The sequence below is a fragment of the Dendrobates tinctorius genome, unplaced genomic scaffold (assembly GCF_039654945.1).
Source record: "Dendrobates tinctorius isolate UK_male_01 unplaced genomic scaffold, ASM3965494v1 ptg000138l, whole genome shotgun sequence".
Lineage (NCBI taxonomy): Eukaryota > Metazoa > Chordata > Amphibia > Anura > Dendrobatidae > Dendrobates > Dendrobates tinctorius.
The window spans coordinates 15,230,566-15,251,226 of NW_027361806.1; the positions used below are offsets into that span (position 1 = coordinate 15,230,566).

The window sequence follows — 20,661 nt, forward strand, 5'->3', positions numbered from 1 at the left end:
CCAACCAAGGTACAAATCTCAGGTCAGAACCCTCCATGCATACAGATCTGACCAGAACCCTCCATGTAAGTAGATCCCAGACCACAACCTGCCATCTATGTGGCTCCTAGACCACAACCTTCCATATATATATGTGGTTCCTAGACCACAACCTTCCATGTATGTATGTGGCTCCTAAACCACAACCTTCCATGTATATATGTGGCTCCTAGACCACAACCTTCCATGTATGTATGTGGCTCCTAGACCACAACCTTCCATGTATGTATGTGGCTCCTAGACCACAACCTTCCATGTATGTATGTGGCTCCTAGACCACAACCTTCCATGTATGTATGTGGCTCCTAGACCCCAACCTTCCATGTATGTATGTGGCTCCTAGACCACAACCTTCCATGTATGTATGTGGCTCCTAGACCACAACCTTCCATGTATGTATGTGGCTCCTAGACCACAACCTTCCATGTATGTATGTGGCTCCTAGACCACAACCTTCCATGTATGTATGTGGCTCCTAGACCACAACCTTCCATGTATGTATGTGGCTCCTAGACCACAACCTTCCATGTATGTATGTGGCTCCTAGACCACAACCTTCCATGTATGTATGTGGCTCCTAGACCACAACCTTCCATGTATGTATGTGGCTCCTAGACCCCAACCTTCCATGTATGTATGTGGCTCCTAGACCCCAACCTTCCATGTATGTATGTGGCTCCTAGACCGCAACCTTCCATGTATGTACTGTATGTGGCTCCTAGACCGCAACCTTCCATGTATGTATGTGGCTCCTAGACCGCAACCTTCCATGTATGTATGTGGCTCCTAGACCGCAACCTTCCATGTATGTATGTGGTTCCTAGACCGCAACCTTCCATGTATACGGATCCCAGGCAATATCCCTCCAGGAATACTGATCTCTGACCAGAACCCTCCACGTATACCTACACCAAGCTTGTCCGCAGACACTTTCCTATATACAGAAACCAGACCAAACATTTTTAGACTCCAGACTAGATTCCTCCGTGGATGTGGATCCCAGTCCTGATCCCTATATATATCTATAATATGAGCCAAATTGTTGGTCTGTGGAAGTGTCTGTCACTTATGAGGGCAGTAGGATTCTTTCATATCATGTTCCGTGAGTATTTTTTGAAGTTAGGGGGGTACTTACTTTCCTAAATCTTTCACATTCATAGTTGGGCTTTAATGGTAATTTCAGTACATAAAGAGCTCATTGGCTTTATGTCCAAAATCCCTGATACCAGACAACAATGTGATATATGTGATCCAACACACCCAACCTCCTAATGTCTCAAGTTTGTGGTTGATTGAATTCTTTTTTTTTTTTACTATTTTATTTGTGTTTTTCTTTCCCAGATACGGACCTGGTGATTATCTATTTATCTGCTGGAATCACCTCGAGGGATTCCTCGGAGGAGGATAAGAAATCCACTCTGAGAGCCATTAATGAGGAGAACAGTCAGCTGAACAATTCGGTCATGATCCTTACGTACGCCATAATGAACGGTGAGGCCATATTTTGTAGGGGTGAGGATTACAATACCTAAAGGGTTCTTTGCTTTGGACGAGACTTAATTGTTAGAATGGTCCCATGATAATTAAGCCAGTCATTGAGTGTCCTCCTGCCATCTATGGATAAACCTGACAGCAAGTGTACAATGCCCCTGCAGCACCCCCACAGGAGAGATGAAGTATTACACAGTTTCTCTCCCCATTCTTCTCATTAGAGGGAGTGACCGGTTTGAAGGAGTTGGCGTTCCTCCGTGATCTTGCCGAGCAGAATTCAGCAAAATATGGCTTTTCTGATAAGAGTGGCCTTCCCGTCACCAAGGGGAGCATGATGGTCCTAAATCAGCTCAGCAACCTGGAGACGACGGTGGGGAGATTTTATACAAACCTGCCGAACCGCATGATCGACGAGGCCGTGTTCAGCCTTCCGTACTCTGACGAGATGGGCGACGGTGAGTCCTAAACACTGTTGTCTGAATACAACCTGCAGTGTAAAGAATGGTGGTTTTTATTTGTGTTGCAATGGTGCTAACCAGGTGATTGAGAAACTGTCACTCATTCTGGCCCCATTGTATTTTATGTCAAAGAGAAGCTAGGGCCCGATTTCATTTGGGCTGGCATTGTGCACACCAGCCTTAATGAAGGCGCTCGCAGGAGACCGATGGGTCTAACGTCACCTAATCAATTGGGGGCAGCTGGTAAATGACGAACGCCGCCACCAGAGATGTACTCTAGTCAGGGACTGGACTACATTTCTAGGGTAAGTTATTCCACTAAAGTGACATAATTTATTAATTGAACAAGTGTGCACCGCCATAAACTAGCAGTGAGTAGCTTAGAAAAAAAAAAATGAAACTTTCCTGCTAGTCTTTCAGGACGAGCTCACTGACTGGTTCTCAGGTTGACCCGTCGGCCTCTTGTTAGTGCCATTTCCTCACACACTGACCAGCACTTCTGTCCATACAATGCGGCTGGTGGAGGGTCGTGTCACCATATGGTCACATCCCACACTCCACCAGCTGCCATATATGGACACAAGTGCTGGTTGTGAGCCTGGGCTCTGAGAATCTATCCGTGAGCTCGTCCTGACAGAAGAGTTTGTATCTCTCTTATCTGTCATTTTCTGAGCTCCTCTCAGCTGAATTATAACCCTAGACCACGTTGAAGTTGAATATGCAGGGAGACAAAGACCTGTAAAGGCCAAACCGTGCAAAACTTGTAATGAAACCCAATAACAAAAATGATTTTTAGCCAGAAATACATACAATTAAGTAAAAAAAAGAAACAAAGATTGTCCAAAAGGAAGCCAATCAAATAAGTACAAAAAGTCGTCACAAGTGGCCGATCTCCAGATAGAAATGATCACAGAACATCAGGCCTCTATCGGCTCTGAACATCGGCCGCTTGTGACGACTTTTTGTACTTATTTGGTTATTCGCCGTCTGACCGCTTTGTTGGGCGCTTGGTTCTGCTCCTATGTGGTAGATACTGGATGTTTAGTTGTTACATCGTCTGATTTTATCATGCGTTTTTAACCCTCTTTGTGCTGATATAACAAAGACTATGATTTTTTGCCTTGTTCTGTGCTCCTTAACTTGTAGGTTTCTTTGTAGGTGTGCGCAAGTGTAATTATTGTCTGGGCTTTTTTGAGTTGTATTTGGTCTGTGGATGGTGTTCTTCACACAACTACAGTTAGTTACATTGTATCATAGTGAAGAATACAATAAAGAAGAAACGTGAGAGATTCTGTAGAGTGCTGCAACGTTTTGTTTTTTTTTATTTACTGCATGCCGTGGAAATTTATAAAAGATGGTCGCCTAAGCTTTGGCATTTGAATCACAAATAATGCATAGGACTTCACTGCACCCTAGAAATTAATGCAGACCCCACACCAGTCTTTATATACAGAACCATACCAGACCCCTTCCTGTACAGAGACCATCAGACTACATCCCTTCCTGTATACAGACCACCAGGCCAGACCCCTTCCTGTATACAGAGACCACCAGGCCAGACCCCTTCCTGTATACAGAGACCACCAGGCCAGACCCCTTCCTGTATACAGAGACCACCAGGCCAGACCCCTTCCTGTATACAGAGACCACCAGGCCAGACCCCTTCCTGTATACAGAGACCACCAGGCCAGACCCCTTCCTGTATACAGAGACCACCAGGCCAGACCCCTTCCTGTATACAGAGACCACCAGGCCAGACCCCTTCCTGTATACAGAGACCACCAGGCCAGATCTCTTCCTGTATACAGAGACCACCAGGTGAGATCCCTTCCTGTATACAGAGACCACCAGGTGAGATCCCTTCCTGTATACAGAGACCACCAGGTGAGATCCCTTCCTGTATACAGAGACCACCAGGTGAGATCCCTTCCTGTATACAGAGACCACCAGGTGAGATCCCTTCCTGTATACAGAGACCACCAGGTGAGATCCCTTCCTGTATACAGAGACCACCAGGTGAGATCCCTTCCTGTATACAGAGACCACCAGGTGAGATCCCTTCCTGTATACAGAGACCACCAGGTGAGATCCCTTCCTGTATACAGAGACCACCAGGTGAGATCCCTTCCTGTATACAGAGACCACCAGGTGAGATCCCTTCCTGTATACAGAGACCACCAGGTGAGATCCCTTCCTGTATACAGAGACCACCAGGTGAGATCCCTTCCTGTATACAGAGACCACCAGGTGAGATCCCTTCCTGTATACAGAGACCACCAGGTGAGATCCCTTCCTGTATACAGAGACCACCAGGTGAGATCCCTTCCTGTATACAGAGACCACCAGGTGAGATCCCTTCCTGTATACAGAGACCACCAGGTGAGATCCCTTCCTGTATACAGAGACCACCAGGTGAGATCCCTTCCTGTATACAGAGACCACCAGGTGAGATCCCTTCCTGTATACAGAGACCACCAGGTGAGATCCCTTCCTGTATACAGAGACCACCAGGTGAGATCCCTTCCTGTATACAGAGACCACCAGGTGAGATCCCTTCCTGTATACAGAGACCACCAGGTGAGATCCCTTCCTGTATACAGAGACCACCAGGTGAGATCCCTTCCTGTATACAGAGACCACCAGGTGAGATCCCTTCCTGTATACAGAGACCACCAGGTGAGATCCCTTCCTGTATACAGAGACCACCAGGTGAGATCCCTTCCTGTATACAGAGACCACCAGGTGAGATCCCTTCCTGTATACAGAGACCACCAGGTGAGATCCCTTCCTGTATACAGAGACCACCAGGTGAGATCCCTTCCTGTATACAGAGACCACCAGGTGAGATCCCTTCCTGTATACAGAGACCACCAGGTGAGATCCCTTCCTGTATACAGAGACCACCAGGTGAGATCCCTTCCTGTATACAGAGACCACCAGGTGAGATCCCTTCCTGTATACAGAGACCACCAGGTGAGATCCCTTCCTGTATACAGAGACCACCAGGTGAGATCCCTTCCTGTATACAGAGACCACCAGGTGAGATCCCTTCCTGTATACAGAGACCACCAGGTGAGATCCCTTCCTGTATACAGAGACCACCAGGTGAGATCCCTTCCTGTATACAGAGACCACCAGGTGAGATCCCTTCCTGTATACAGAGACCACCAGGTGAGATCCCTTCCTGTATACAGAGACCACCAGGTGAGATCCCTTCCTGTATACAGAGACCACCAGGTGAGATCCCTTCCTGTATACAGAGACCACCAGGTGAGATCCCTTCCTGTATACAGAGACCACCAGGTGAGATCCCTTCCTGTATACAGAGACCACCAGGTGAGATCCCTTCCTGTATACAGAGACCACCAGGTGAGATCCCTTCCTGTATACAGAGACCACCAGGTGAGATCCCTTCCTGTATACAGAGACCACCAGGTGAGATCCCTTCCTGTATACAGAGACCACCAGGTGAGATCCCTTCCTGTATACAGAGACCACCAGGTGAGATCCCTTCCTGTATACAGAGACCACCAGGTGAGATCCCTTCCTGTATACAGAGACCACCAGGTGAGATCCCTTCCTGTATACAGAGACCACCAGGTGAGATCCCTTCCTGTATACAGAGACCACCAGGTGAGATCCCTTCCTGTATACAGAGACCACCAGGTGAGATCCCTTCCTGTATACAGAGACCACCAGGTGAGATCCCTTCCTGTATACAGAGACCACCAGGTGAGATCCCTTCCTGTATACAGAGACCACCAGGTGAGATCCCTTCCTGTATACAGAGACCACCAGGTGAGATCCCTTCCTGTATACAGAGACCACCAGGTGAGATCCCTTCCTGTATACAGAGACCACCAGGTGAGATCCCTTCCTGTATACAGAGACCACCAGGTGAGATCCCTTCCTGTATACAGAGACCACCAGGTGAGATCCCTTCCTGTATACAGAGACCACCAGGTGAGATCCCTTCCTGTATACAGAGACCACCAGGTGAGATCCCTTCCTGTATACAGAGACCACCAGGTCAGATCCCTTCCTGTATACAGAGACCACCAGGTCAGATCCCTTCCTGTATACAGAGACCACCAGGTCAGATCCCTTCCTGTACACAGAGACCACCAGGTCAGATCCCTTCCTGTATACGGACCTCAAACCAGATTACTGTGAATAGACTTCAGACAAGCCAGCCTCTTCATGTATACCGATTCTAGACCAGATCCCTCCTTATTTACAGACATGAGACCGGACTCAGCCATATAGACACCAGATCTGACCCTGGACTAGACCCTTCCAGGTATAGAAACACCCATATACAGACACCAGACCTAACCCCAGTCTAGACTCCTGAGCACAGACCCCAGACCAGCCCCTTCATGTGTACAGACTCTAGACCGACCCATATAGTGACCAGATCACTCGTTTATTCCGATACCAGAATTGGTATCCCCCTCCATGTATACAGACACCAAACCACACATGTTCATGTATGCAGACCCATTCATACATAAAGATCCCACTCAGCCCAAACCCACCCATATACAAACACCAGACTCCTGATTATACCCAGCCATAACCTATATACCAGACCTAACCCCAGACCAAAACACCTTTCTGTATACAGAACCTAGATCAGACCCCTTCATGTATACAGACCCCTCTATGTATATAGACCCCAGAATACAGCTCTACATGTATACACTTCCAATATCAGACCCGTCCTAATATACAGACCCCATCACTCATGTATAGAGATCACCGATCCTCTTTATATAGCATCTGATAATTTTTTTGGGAGAAAGCTTCCAGAGCTGCGCTGATACATTGTAACGCACTGTAAGTTGATGTGATTTAGCGCTGTACTGAGACACCGCTCCTGAACATGGTGACAAACGAAAATTTTAACTATATTATAAAGTTTTGTCATTTTTCATTACAAAGTTGGAGAACTACTGCAGGGTTCCTTAAGCTAAATTTGATCCAAATTTCTGTAATTTCTCCCTCCTGTTACATCTCACACCTGCATTCTGTGTGTTTCAGGTCTCATCATGACCGTCAGCAAGCCGTGTTATTTCGGGAACCTTCTCCTGGGAATCGTGGGCGTAGACGTGAACCTCGCTTACATCCTCGAGGACGTTACCTACTACCAGGACTCTCTGGCCTCGTACACGTTTCTCATAGATAACAAAGGTATCTTTGTGATCCCGCGGGCAGGATGTGCCGCACCGCATACCAGCGAGGTGTCGTAACCCCTGACGAGGCTCCGCGTTGTGCTTTTTCCAGGGCTTGCGTCCCCCTGTAACAATAAACACTGCAGAGAATGGCTGGCTATCCTGAAGTAGCCTCGCAAAACTGCAAAGTTTGGCCACGGAAAAGATAAATATTAAGTGTCTCCGCAAGAAAAAAAGAGAAAAAAAAATGATGAGAGATCAAATAGCAGTTGGACCAACCTGCAAGATAAACACGTCGGGAACTGCGGTGCCAAGGAGCTTGGCACGTTAAATCGGCTTTTACAACCTTGGCTGAGTACAGTCAGTCGGGGCTGGGAGCGGCACGGGAACATGTGGTTATTTTATGCACTCCAATCTAAGACCACTTTACAGCTGTCCGGCTCTGCTGTTTTAGTTAAAGGATCATTTGCAGCAACAGGTCGACTTACAATTTTTGGTTAAGAAAAAAATTTTGCGACATTATACAAAGTGTTCCAATTTCCCTGCGGCGCCATCTCTGGAGACATGCGGTATTACATGGTTTCTGTTAAAAGCCTTGGTCTGTTTAATGCATGGACGCACTGGGTCATCCGGAGGAGGAGACGCTCTTTCTGGCCGCCATGTTTGTGCACGTCTTTAAAAATTTTTTCGGATATTTATTGTAGATGTGTGCATATAATGTACTGAGCGGGTTCCTGAGCTGAGCCTGCACCATGGAGCACGGGGCCGGCTGTGTTATACAGCTGGCGTCTGAGCCTCATTGCTGCAGATCAGAGCTAGCTGCAGCCGCAACAGTTTATCCTCTTAGATGCCGCAGTCAATCGTAGGAGCAGCATGAAAGTGGGCGAATTGCTCCCGACATTTATCTGACCACCTCAAAAATATAAACGTTTTCCTGAGATGCAGATCTAAAAAAAACCAAAAAACTATTTGGTATTCCCGCATGCGTAACTGTGCGACCTCATAAAATAGGAAGACATCAGTTAGCCCTGGGAGCGGTGGTTAGCCCTGGGCGCGGTGGCTCGTTGGTTAGCCCTGGGCACGGTGGTTAGCCCTGGGCGCAGTGGCTCATTGGTTAGCCCTGGGCGCGGTGGCTCATTGGTTAGCCCTGGGCGCGGTGGTTAGCCCTGGGCGCAGTGGCTCGTTGGTTAGCCCTGGGCGCGGTGGCTCGTTGGTTAGCCCTGGGCGCGGTGGCTCGTTGGTTAGCCCTGGGCTCGGTGGTTAGCCCTGGGCGCGGTGGTTAGCCCTGGGCGCGGTGGCTCGTTGGTTAGCCCTGGGCTCGGTGGTTAGCCCTGGCCTCGGCGGCTCTCTAGTTATCACTGCTGCTTTGCAGCATTTGGATCCTGGGTTTAAATCCCCAAAAGACGACATCTGCGAAGAGTTTGCATGTTCTCCCCGTGTCTGCGGGAATTTCTTCCCAGTTCTCCCATCTGCTCCCACACATGGCGCTATGGGAGCGAGAAAATTAATTTTATGAGTAGTCTAATTGAATATATGACAAAAGCTTCAAACTGGTCCCAGTCTACAGTATAAGGCGCTTGTGCGAGGTCTATTGTCTGTAATTTTGGCTCCCCCTATTGGTTAGTATAAAGGCTTATTACATGGTTAATGCATTAAAGGAACCACTTGAATTACAGATTATGTGAACTTTCTTCAAATACTAAAATCTGATGAGAAATATTCTGCTGATGGTTTTGGCTTCTGATTACCAAATTATCACTAGAATTTACTTTATTCGTTTTACTTTTTTTTTTTTTTTTTTTTATACGAGGTTACACATTGATGCATCCCTCGCTGACTCGGCCGTATCTGCTGGTAGAGCCTCCCTTGCACACCGATATTATACATTATGAGAACATACCCAAATTCTCATTGGTTCGGCAGAATATCCTCAGGTAAATGACATTTTCATCTGTTTGTAAGATGATATATCTATTTAAGTGCATGTTTGCTGGATGATCACATCGTTCGTCTGACCGCATCCTCACTTGATTTCCCCATTCACAGGCCTGCTCAGTTCGGGCGAGCGTTCATATGTTTTTAATGGTGAGAATGGAGGGAAAAAGGGGTGTGAATGAGCTGTACAAATTTTATTGCATTACGTTCAAAACAAATTTTCTACAGAGATTAATTGGAATTTTACACAGCAGAAACTTGACAAAGGCAAATATGACCAATCTCTTCCATTACAACCCTGCAAACTGGAAGAGTTTAACATGTCCCTGAGGCTGCTTTGATGCCCAAGGGTGAGAAATTCACCATATGTCCGTGTCATGTAGAGACTGAACGAGAGTCAATAAAATCCCCAGTCTGAAGTCTCTGAAGTCCCCACAGAATGTTTAACTGAAGCTCTTTGTGTTCTTATCTCACAAGCGAGATCGCTGTGTGTGACAGCGATCAGCGACTGGCCCCCCTGCCGGTATCGCTGCAAGAAACCTCTGGACATTTTTTTCGTCGCTGATCTCCCGCTGGCCAGCACGCATCGCTGCGTGTGACAGGCGGGAGACCAGCGATCAGCTATAAAATAATAAAAAAAAATAAATATTGTTTTATTCTCACCTTCCGACGTCTCGCGCAGCATTCCCTCCTCGTTCCTGTCCCAGTAATCCTTTGCAAGAATGACCGCGAGACTTCGCGATCCTGCGAGAACGGACGTCATCGCGGTCATTCTCGCAAAGAATTACTGGGACCGGAGCGTGGAGAGAGGCGGGAAGACTGCGCGGGACGTCGGAAGGTGAGAATAACTATATTTTTTATTTTAATTCTATTTTTTTACATGGATCCATGGCATCTGCGCTAACGAACACAGCGATGCCGCGCGCTCGGCATCGCTGTGCTAATCGCTGGTGAAGCTGTCTGTTTGACACCTCACCAGAGATCACATAGCGACTTACCAGCGATCCTAACACGTTGATATCGTTGTCGGGATCGCTGGTAAGTCGCTATGTGTGACTCCAGCTTAACTTACTGAAAATACGTGATGCAGAAAGGATAAATCTAGCTATAAGTGACCTTAAATCCTTAATAGTGCACTGAATATTCTTATGTTATAATGGTGACATTTAAAAAAAAAAAAATGAAGAATATAACTACTATTATACTGCTCCTATGTACAAGAATATAACTACTATAATACTGCCACTATGTACAAGAATATAACTTCTATAATACTGCTCCTATGTACAAGAATATAACTACTATAATACTGCCCCTATGTACAAGTATATAACTACTATAATACTGCCCCTATGTACAGGAATATAACTACTATAATACTGCTCCTATGTACAAGAATATAACTACTATAATACTGCACCTATGTACAAGAATATAACTACTATAATACTGCTCCTATGTACAAGAATATAACTACTATAATACTGCCTCCTGTGTACAAGAATATAACTACTATAATACTGCCTCCTGTGTACAAGAATATAACTACTATAATACTGATCCTATGTACAAGAATATAACTACTATAATACTGATCCTATGTACAAGAATATAACTACTATAATACTGCTCCTATATACAAGAATATAACTACTATAATACTGCTCCTATGTACAAGAATATAACTACTATAATACTGCTCCTATGTACAAGAATATAACTACTATAATACTGCCCCTATGTACAAGAATATAACTACTATAGTACTGCTCCTATGTACAAGAATATAACTACTATAATACTGCTCCTATGTACAAGAATATAACTACTATAATACTGCTCCTATGTACAAGAATATAACTGCTATAATACTGCCCCCTATGTACAAGAATATAACTACTATAATACTGTTTCTATGTACAAGAATATAACTACTATAATACTGCCCTCTATGTACAAGAATATAACTACTATAATACTGCTTCTATGTACAAGAATATAACTACTATAATACTGTTTCTATGTACAAGAATATAACTACTATAATACTGCCCTCTATGTACAAGAATATAACTACTATAATACTGCTCCTATGTGCAAGAATATAACTACTATAATCTGTTTCTATGTACAAGAATATAACTACTATAATACTGCCCTCTATGTACAAGAATATAACTACTATAATACTGCTCCTATGTGCAAGAATATAACTACTATAATCTGTTTCTATGTACAAGAATATAACTACTATAATACTGCCCTCTATGTACAAGAATATAACTACTATAATACTGCCCCTATGTACAAGAATATAGCTACTATAATACTGCCCTCTATGTTCAAGAATATAACTACTATAATACTGCTCCTATGTACAAGAATATAGCTACTATAATACTGCCCTCTATGTACATGAATATAACTACTATATTACTGCCCCTATGTACAAGAATAAAACTACTATAATACTGCCCCTATGTACAAGAATAAAACTACTATAATACTGCCCCTATGTACAAGAATATAACTACTATAATACTGCCCCTATATACAAGAATATAACTACTATATTACTGCCCCTATGTACAAGAATAAAACTACTATAATACTGCCCCTATGTACAAGAATAAAACTACTATAATACTGCCCCCTATGTAGAAGAATATAACTACTATAATAGTAAATATCCGGACATGTTGCTAAATATTTTATATGCCTGGGGTTTCCATTTCTGAATCTTCCTCCACTCCTGTGATGAATGTGTGTATGATGTGAGTCTGGTGTCCGTTCCTCATGTTCGTGTGTTGCCGTCTTGGAGTTAGGTCGGTGTCGGTCGCGCTGTGATCTGTATACACCCTGTCACTGATTTGCAGCAGTAGACCTGACAGATGAGGATAAGTCTCTGAGCGGTGGGTTGATGCTGTTCGGTCTCTGTCAGATCTGGCTCGTATATTAGTTTGTGCTGGACGTATCAGTGTCTGTTTCCTCCGCAGCCTCCCCCTCGGCAGTCAGGTTATTACAGTGCCTGTGAATTCCTCCCTGTCTTGGCACGTCAACAAGCTGCGAGACCCTGGGAAGGAGGCGTACAATGTCAGCTATGCCTGGAAAACGGTAAGACCCTGCTAACTGCCTGCATTGTAATCCTCTGTACTGTAATAAATGCATGTGGTGGAGTCACTGTGATATGCAGCCAGACTTACCCACAGGAAAATATTTATTCTGCTAATGTATTCCAGATAATCAATTAAAAGCCCCATATTGCTGTCACTACCTGCACGTTAATACTGTACACAAAAGATGTATGCAGCATCCAATTGTGAACCTGTCCTAAAATGCAAATTTATAACATTTGATCACTCACATCTAAGAATAATGGCATCTTTATATCACCAGTTTACAGTTTATGTATTAAAGTGATAGATAAAAAGTTTGCAAATGTATAACATTATTTATCCTGTCCTGATTCTGAGTAAAGTTCGGCATTCACACCGAACACTTACTGTTGGGGCATGGACACCGAGCACGGACTTCACTAGGAAGTCCATGTTACTGTTTGGACTTATGGCCCCCAAACACCGGGTGTTTGTCACGTTGTCATGCACAGCAGGAGCGGCTGATGGGAGTATTCATCAGCCGGCACCTACCCTGAAACTAAAGTAATAAAAGGCGTGGGTTCCCCTGTATTTTCTGATAACTAGCCAGGCAAAACTGACCAGGCTGCAGCCCTCAGCTGTCAGCGTTGGCAAAGCTGGTTATCAAGAATAGAGAGGTCTCCACATCATTTTTTTTAATCATTTAAATAATAAAAAATAAAAAAAACGGCGTGGGGTCCCCCCCATTTTTAACAACCAGACGTGCTAAAGCAGACAGCTGGGGGCTGATATTCTCAGACTGGTATGGAGCCATGGATATTGGTCGCCCCAGCCTAAAAATAGCAGCTCGCGGGCACCCAGAAAAGACACATCTATTAGATGCTCCAGTAATGGCGCTTCCCCCAGCTGTGAGGTTCACCTGGTTAGTTATCAAAAATACAGGGGAACCCACGCTGTCTTTTTTTTTTTTTTTTTTTTTTTTTTCTACTTTCACTGTTATTTGGGGGTGGTATAGCCTTTCCCCTCTCCTCCATTCCTGGTAAGTGCCCCTTGGGGTTCTGTTTTTTCCCCTCTTTTTTTCGCCGCTTATCTATTGCGGTTTGCTTCATTATAACGATGCCCCTTACTTATGTCTAGTTTAGGCCACTGTGCTTGGGGGTTACAATTTCTTACCGTGGGAATTTTTTGCACTTCCCTGGGACATGGTCTGGGAATTTTTTCCATCTATTTGGAGGTTTGGGGTACTGTATGTGGATACTATCTGTCTTTGTCCATAATTGCACATTACTATACATATATGTTTTTTGTAGTACTTTACTCGAATAAAATTGAATTTAATTTTTATATCGCTTGCTCTGTGTTTTCTCCTGATATTTATTTCACTGTTATTAGCGGCAGCAGACATCGGCTGATGGGAGCAGTAGTCCCATCAGCTGACACCAGTGACTGGAGGTAAACTTTACACTCCGTTCACAGCTGCTCGCTCATGCTGTCTTTTGACAGCATGGGAACCGTGGCTGTCTGACCGGTGGTGATTATTTTACCGCCAATCAGAAGCGGTGTTTGCCGCGCTGTCATGCACATGACAGCGTGGTAAGCACTGGATGTTCGGGCACCCCATTCAAGTGAATGGGGTGTGGGTTCAGGTTCTGTTTTGGTAGCCAAACCCGAAATTTTTTGTAACAGTTCAGGCGGACCCGAACATCCAGGTGTCCGCCCATTACTAATCCTGAGTTACATCCTGTATTATACTCCAGAGCTGCACTCACTATTCTGCTGGTGTAGTCACTGTGTACATACATTACATTACTGATCCTGAGTTACATCCTGTATTATACTCCAGAGCTGCACTCACTATTCTGCTGGTGCAGTCACTGTGTACATACATTACATTACTGATCCTGAGTTACATCCTGTATTATACTCCAGAGCTGCACTCACTATTCTGCTGGTGGAGTCACTGTATACATACATTACTGATCCTGATATACCTCCTGTATTATTCTCCAGAGCTGCGCTCACATGACAATACACCTCAGTGTATTCTCTGCAGACACTAAACAAGCAGGGTTTGTTTGCGGAGTTTAGTTTGGCGTTCCCATTGATGCAGTAACGATGTGATCATTCCCCTGCAGGTCCAGGACACCTCCTTTATCCTGTGTATTGTGGTGATACAGCCAGAAATCCCCGTCAAACATTTGAAGAACCTGAACACCGTCCCTAGCAGTAAGCTCCTGTACCACCGCCTAGATCTGCTGGGACAGCCCTCCGCCTGCCTTCACTTCAAGCAGCTGGCGACTCTAGGTAAAGTGGATGATTGCAGTCGTAGTCCGTTCCCTCCGTCCGTATGACGTATCCCACCCTCCACATAACTGCTGGTTTAACTCTGCAGAGAGTCCTACGGTCATGTTGGCAGCCGGAAGTTTCTCTTCTCCTTACGAGCATCTGAGTCAGCCGGAGACTAAGCGAATGGTGGAGCATTACACTGCGTATCTCAGCGATAATACCCGGCTTATAGCAAACCCCGGCCTAAAGGTTGGTGCAGAGACGTTACTATGTGACCACATTCAATATGATGTGAGCTTTAGTGTTCAGAGCGGTCTCATATCCTATGTTATGCCAGCAAGGTGTGCTATTGTGTTTGGTTGTGGCGCCACCTATGGGCTGTTTCTGATCAGAAGTGGGATCATGCAGGATCTATAGTTCCCCTCCACCAGCTGATGAATTTAAAGGGGCTCTCTGCTTCCCCATGTATTTCCACAGTCTGGCGCCACCTGATGTTCAGAGTGTATATGCACATCTACCTTATAAGGGGTCGCACATGCTATATCACTTTCCCCACAACGAGGTCTCTGCATATTGATCCTTGATCCTCTATGTACTGAAGGGGATCAGTAGAAGTGGCTTACTGCCTGCTCGTGAGGGAAGTAGCAGGCCTTCTGCAGTACTAGACTGCTCTACAGGGAGAGTGAGATTGTTCATTTCCATGATTCTCCAGGTCATTACGAGTGTGCAGATACCAATCATGTCTAGGTTTTTTTTAAATGGTGATTTTTTTTTTTTTCCAAAAATTTGTCAGATTAAAAAGCTATGCCATTTTCTGAGACCTGTAGCGTCTCCATTACTCTGTCGCCTCATTGGGGGACACAGAACCTTGTTATGCTCCTGTCAACTAGGAGGCGACACTATGCATAATCTGAAAAAGATTAACTATGGCTCCTCCTCTGCAGTATACACCCCTGGACGGCGTCAGCCTTCTCCAGTTTTTGCTTAGTGTCGCAAGGAGATTTTTTTTTTTTCACTCCGTTTTTTCCCGGATGACAGATGAAGAAAAGCGGGTCTCCTGTGAGACTCCCGGCATGGCTCCTTCCTCGGCCCCCTATTATGGGGTGCCCGGTTGAAGTTGAGATGGCGGTTCCCCATGTCGCTCCTTCCCCAGTCCTGCGGGTGCTGGCTCGAAGTTGAGACCCCCCCTCCTTCCCCAATTCCTTTTGGTCTTGGGTTGAGGGCGAGGAAGAAGCCCTGATGGTGACAGCAGCACCCTCCCTAATCCCCCTCTGGGGATATTAGGTTGAGACGCCTCAGGTAGGGTCTGTACCTCGGTAATCTGCAGCTCACTGTATCCAGGGACCCCAGCCCAGCTGCGGACTCCTGTCGGGGCCGGGGGGAGTGCGGGCAGGCATGGCACATACAGAGACAGGGCTCCCTGCGCCCCTGTCTCTGCGGCAGCACCAGCTCCATAGCGCCTCAGGGGGACCCATCACAGGGCCCCGCTTCCGATTGTGGCCCCACTGCTAGCCTGCCTTTCAATCTGGGGGGGTCCGGTTAAGATCCGACCCCCTCCCGGACTACCGCGCCGGCCTGGAGCCCTTCCTGGGCATCGATATCTAATTTAGGCCGCGGCTTCGGCCTAGCTGAGGTTGCCGCCTCCTCTCCGCCCCCCGGATGACAAATGACACACTCTACAGTGTCATAGAAGGGGCGGATCGAGGCAGAAAGGGCTCGTTTTTACACATCTCTGCGCGCTCTTTCTCAGCTCTCCGCCCCCTTCTTTTCCCTCCTCATCCTCTCGGCGGCCATTTCTGACGCAGGCATCAGCAGCACCACGCCAGCCAGTCTCCGGGGGGCACAGGACTGTGGCTCTTCGGTGCTGGACCTAGGGCCACACTGGTGGGGTAAGATCCCAGCTCGGGATTTTTTGCTCGGCTGTGAATCCGGATTCACTGTAAGGCTCTCCTATAGGTTTCCCCTGCATATCCACCCCTGTAGGGCTCTCCCATAGCCTGCCCTTCTGCGCTCTGCGCACTATGCCAGGTTCAAGGTACAAGAGAACCAGGCAGGACTGCTTTTATGCATTCTGCACAGCCTGCAAAACCACTCTCCCCAGTGGCAGCACGTACCCCCACTGTCGGGACTGTATCCAGAATACTGGGTCAGAACCCCAAGAGGCTTCTACCAATGCTTCAGCGGATGCTACCACACCGGAATGGGCTACCCAGATGTCGCAGTCTATGACGCAGTCCATAGATAACCTAACCTCCACATTACTCCAGGCTCTGCAGGGTCATGTCTCGGCTATGAGCGTTACTCAGCAAAGGGACAGCTCCACTGAGGGACAGGCCGTTTCTGGCTCTCCCAGACGTAAGCGGACCCACACGTCGCGTTCCTCTGCATCATCCCATAGCACACGGTCATCCCCCTCTAGGGAGAGACACCGTAGTTCCAGGTCACCTAGACCGTCCCCTACCAGAGACAGACAACGCAGATCTCCACAACGCAGATCTCCACAGCGACCCCCGACTACAGGAGACCTCCGCCCCAGCTCACACACCAGGGAACGCCTCAGCGATACGCAGGATTCGGAAGGCATCTGTGACTCCGACTCAGACAGCGAAACGGAGAGGTCTCTGGTCCCTTGTCCCCCTAGCAATACAGCGCCGGTTGAGGACATAATCTCTTCCATCCATCGGGTGCTAGACATTTCCGATCCAACCCCAGAAGCCCCAGAACACAAGATTTGCTTTGAAGGTGTTCTGAAACCACCTAAGGTCTTCTCTAACCACCCGAAATTTCAGGCGATCCTTACTAAGCAGTTTTCGCAGCCTGAGAAGAAATTCACCAATCGCAAATATTTGGAGGCTAGGTACCCCTTCCCACAAAAGGACACCAAGCAGTGGACAGATCCACCCGAAGTGGACCCCCCAGTCTCTAGGCTAGCAGCACAGACCCTCTTCTCACTGCCAGATAGCTCAGCCCTCAGGGACGCAGCAGACCGGCAGGTAGAACGCATGGCTTGTTCAGTTTTCGAAGCGGCAGGGGCCTCCCTGGCCCCCGCGTTCGCTTCAGTTTGAGCGGCCAAGGCCATTCTGGCTTGGGCCAAAAAATTGCAAGCTGGCCTCCAAGCTTCAAATCCTGAGCTGTCAGACCAAGCGATTCAAACAGCAGTGGTAGCAGATTACATGCTTCATTCAGCCCTGGACTCCGCAAGAGGTGTAGCGGGGATAGCAGCGAACGCCCTCACAATTCGGTGTATCCTCTGGCTGCGGGAATGGAAAGCGAATGCGGCCTCAAAGAAGTCCGTCACGCATCTCCCGTACCTCAGTGGACGGCTTTTCGGTGAAAAGTTGGACACAATGATATCCAACGCCACTGGGGGTAAGAGTACCTCTCTCCCTCAACTAAAACCTAAATGCACGTTTAAACAGCGTAACCAAACTCGATTCCGATCCTTTCGGAATTCTTTGGGCTGGTCCGTCTCGCGCCCAGCACAAAATCGTAACCGCTCTCCACGCAGGGTCAACCCACGGGTGGCGCAGAGCCGGACAGGACCTGGCAATCGAAGGCAGGCCAGGCGAAGCCCAAAGGAGGAAAACCTCAGAATTTCGCCTCATCATGACTCACGAACTCCGGAAGACACCCCACCAGTAGGCAGACGACTTCTACTCTTTCAGCAAGTCTTGCTGCCTATTACAGAAGACAGGTGGGTCAGGGAAATAATGTCTTCTGGATACAAGATAGAGTTCACTTCCAGTCCACCGAACCGATTCTTCCTCTCTGTTCCACCAAAACCGCCAGACAAGGCTCGTGCCTTCCACCAAGCGGTCTCCTCTCTACTTCAAGTAGGAGTCGTAGTACCGGTTCCCGCGACCGAACGCTTCCGAGGGTTCTACTCCAATCTATTCGTAGTCCCCAAGAAAGGAGGCAGCGTCCGGCCCATACTAGACCTAAAACAACTCAACAAATATGTACGGGTTCGTCATTTTCCCATTGAGTCCCTTCGGTCCATCATTGCGTCCATGGAGCAGGGAGAATATCTCGCCTCCATAGACATACAAGACGCATACCTGCATATACCAGTTGCTCCTGCCCATCAAAGATTTCTCAGGTTCGCGATCAACCAGGACAACTACCAGTTCGTGGCTCTCCGTTCGGACTCGCCACGGCTCCCAGAACGTTTACCAAGATCATGGCAGCCACCATGGACGTTCTACACTCCAGAGGCATTGTAGTCGTTCCATACCTGGACGACCTTCTCGTCAAGGCTTCCACCTTCAAGGACTGCGAGGTCAGCGTCTCAATCACAATCGACACTGAGTCGCCTGGGCTGGTTAGTCAACTTGCAAAAGTCATCGACTACCCTGAGTCAGTCCCTGACCTTCCTGGGGATGCTATTCGACACCTCCAGGGGGGTGGTGCTCCTTCCCAGGGACAAGGCACTGGCTCTCCGTCTGGGAGTTCGCATACTCCTCCGCAATCCCCCCCGATCTCTCCGGTTTGCCATGAGTCCTCGGCAGGATGGCAGCAGCAATGGAGGCGGTGCCATTTGCCCAGTTTCACCTCAGGCCTCTTCAACTAGCTATCCTCAAGTCATGGGACAGGAATCCTTTCTCCCTCGATAGGGAGTTCTGGCTAACATCGTCAACCAGGAGGTCCCTACACTGGTGGCTCAAGCCAACTTCGCTTGCAAGGGGAAAATCCTCCTTTCTCTCAGGTCAATGGAATGGCCTGACCACAGATGCAAGCCTGACAGGTTGGGGTGCAGTGCACCTACATCACAGGGCACAAAGCAGCGACTTTGGCCTTCAACATCCTGGAAATTCGGGCCATCTTCCTGGCATTGAGAGCCTTTCATCACTTGCTGGCAGCCTCTCATGTCAGGATACAGTCGGACAATGCCACGGCGGTGGCATATGTGAATCACCAAGGCGGGACCAGCAGTACCCAGGCGATGAGAGAAGTGGCACATATCCTCCACTGGGCGGAAGACACGAGGTCGGTACTCTCTGTGGTCCACATTCCGGGTGTGGACAACTGGGAAGCAGACTTCCTCAGCAGACAAGGAATGGACTCGGGGGAGTGGTCTCTCCATCCCGAAATTTTTCACCAGATCTGCCATCGCTGTGGGACCCCGGACGTGGACCTAATGGCATCCCGTCTCAATGCCAAGGTCTCCAATTTCATAGCCAGGACACGCGACCCGCGGTCGCTCGGAGCGGATGCCCTGGTTTAGGACTGGACCCAGTTCCAGCTTCTGTACATTTTTCCACCCCTCCCCCTGATCTCTAGAGTCATGAGGAAGATCAAACAAGAGGGAGTTCCAACCATCCTGATCGCACCGGACTGGCCCAGACGTACATGGTACGCCGACATCGTACAACTTACAGCAAACGCCCCCTGGCGTCTCCCCGACCATCACGACCTTCTGTCACAAGGTCCGTTCTACCATCAGAACTCAGGGGCTCTCAATTTGACGGCGTGGCCCTTGAGACCTGGGCTCTAACCCAGGCAGGGCTCTCACCGGACGTCATTATGACCATGATCAGGGCAAGGAAGCCAGCCTCCGCCAAGATCTATTACCGTACCTGGAGAGCTTTCTTTACCTGGTGTGAATCTCGCGGATAGGTCCCACTCCCTTATTCCCTCCCAAAGGTACTTGGTTTTCTTCAATCGGGCCTGGACGCCAGGCTATCCCTAGGCTCACTTAAGAGCCAGGTGTCAGTGCTTTCAGTGCTTTTGCAAAGGCGTATTGCTAACAAGCCGCTAGTAAGGACTTTTCTCCAGGGAGTTTCCCGATTAGTTCCCCCCTACAGACGTCCACTGTAAACGTGGGACCTCAACCTGGTCCTGACAGCATTGCAGGCACCACCTTTCGAACCCCTTAAGGAAGTCCCACTCCGCATTCTGTCACAGAAGGTGGTTTTTCTGGTGGCAATCACCTCGCTACGCAGGGTGTCTGAATTGTCTGCAGACGGCCCTTCCTAGCCTTTCACCAGGACAAGGTGGTTCTCCGTACAGTACCATCCTTCCTTCCGAAGGTTGTGTCCAACTTCCACCTCAATGAGGAAATTTCACTGCCATTCCTTTGCCTGGTTCCGGTTCATAGAGTGGAGAAATCTCTGCATACGCTTGACCTCGTCAGGGCATTGCGTATATACGTGTCTAGGACTGCACCCTTCCGGAAGTCTGATT

The 20,661-nt window shown here is 47.7% G+C and overlaps 1 protein-coding gene across 1 annotated transcript in view; it reads left to right on the plus strand.

Moving 5' to 3' along the window:
* Nucleotides 1-20,661, plus strand: part of CACHD1 (cache domain containing 1) — a 147,813-nt gene that overhangs the window by 105,932 nt on the left and 21,220 nt on the right. Inside the window, exons 8-14 of the mRNA XM_073544681.1 lie at nt 1,381-1,530; nt 1,752-1,985; nt 7,032-7,181; nt 8,973-9,096; nt 12,094-12,211; nt 14,328-14,496; nt 14,585-14,727. Of these exons, the coding sequence (XP_073400782.1) occupies nt 1,381-1,530; nt 1,752-1,985; nt 7,032-7,181; nt 8,973-9,096; nt 12,094-12,211; nt 14,328-14,496; nt 14,585-14,727 (1,088 nt within the window). The remainder of the gene's footprint in view (nt 1-1,380; nt 1,531-1,751; nt 1,986-7,031; nt 7,182-8,972; nt 9,097-12,093; nt 12,212-14,327; nt 14,497-14,584; nt 14,728-20,661) is intronic.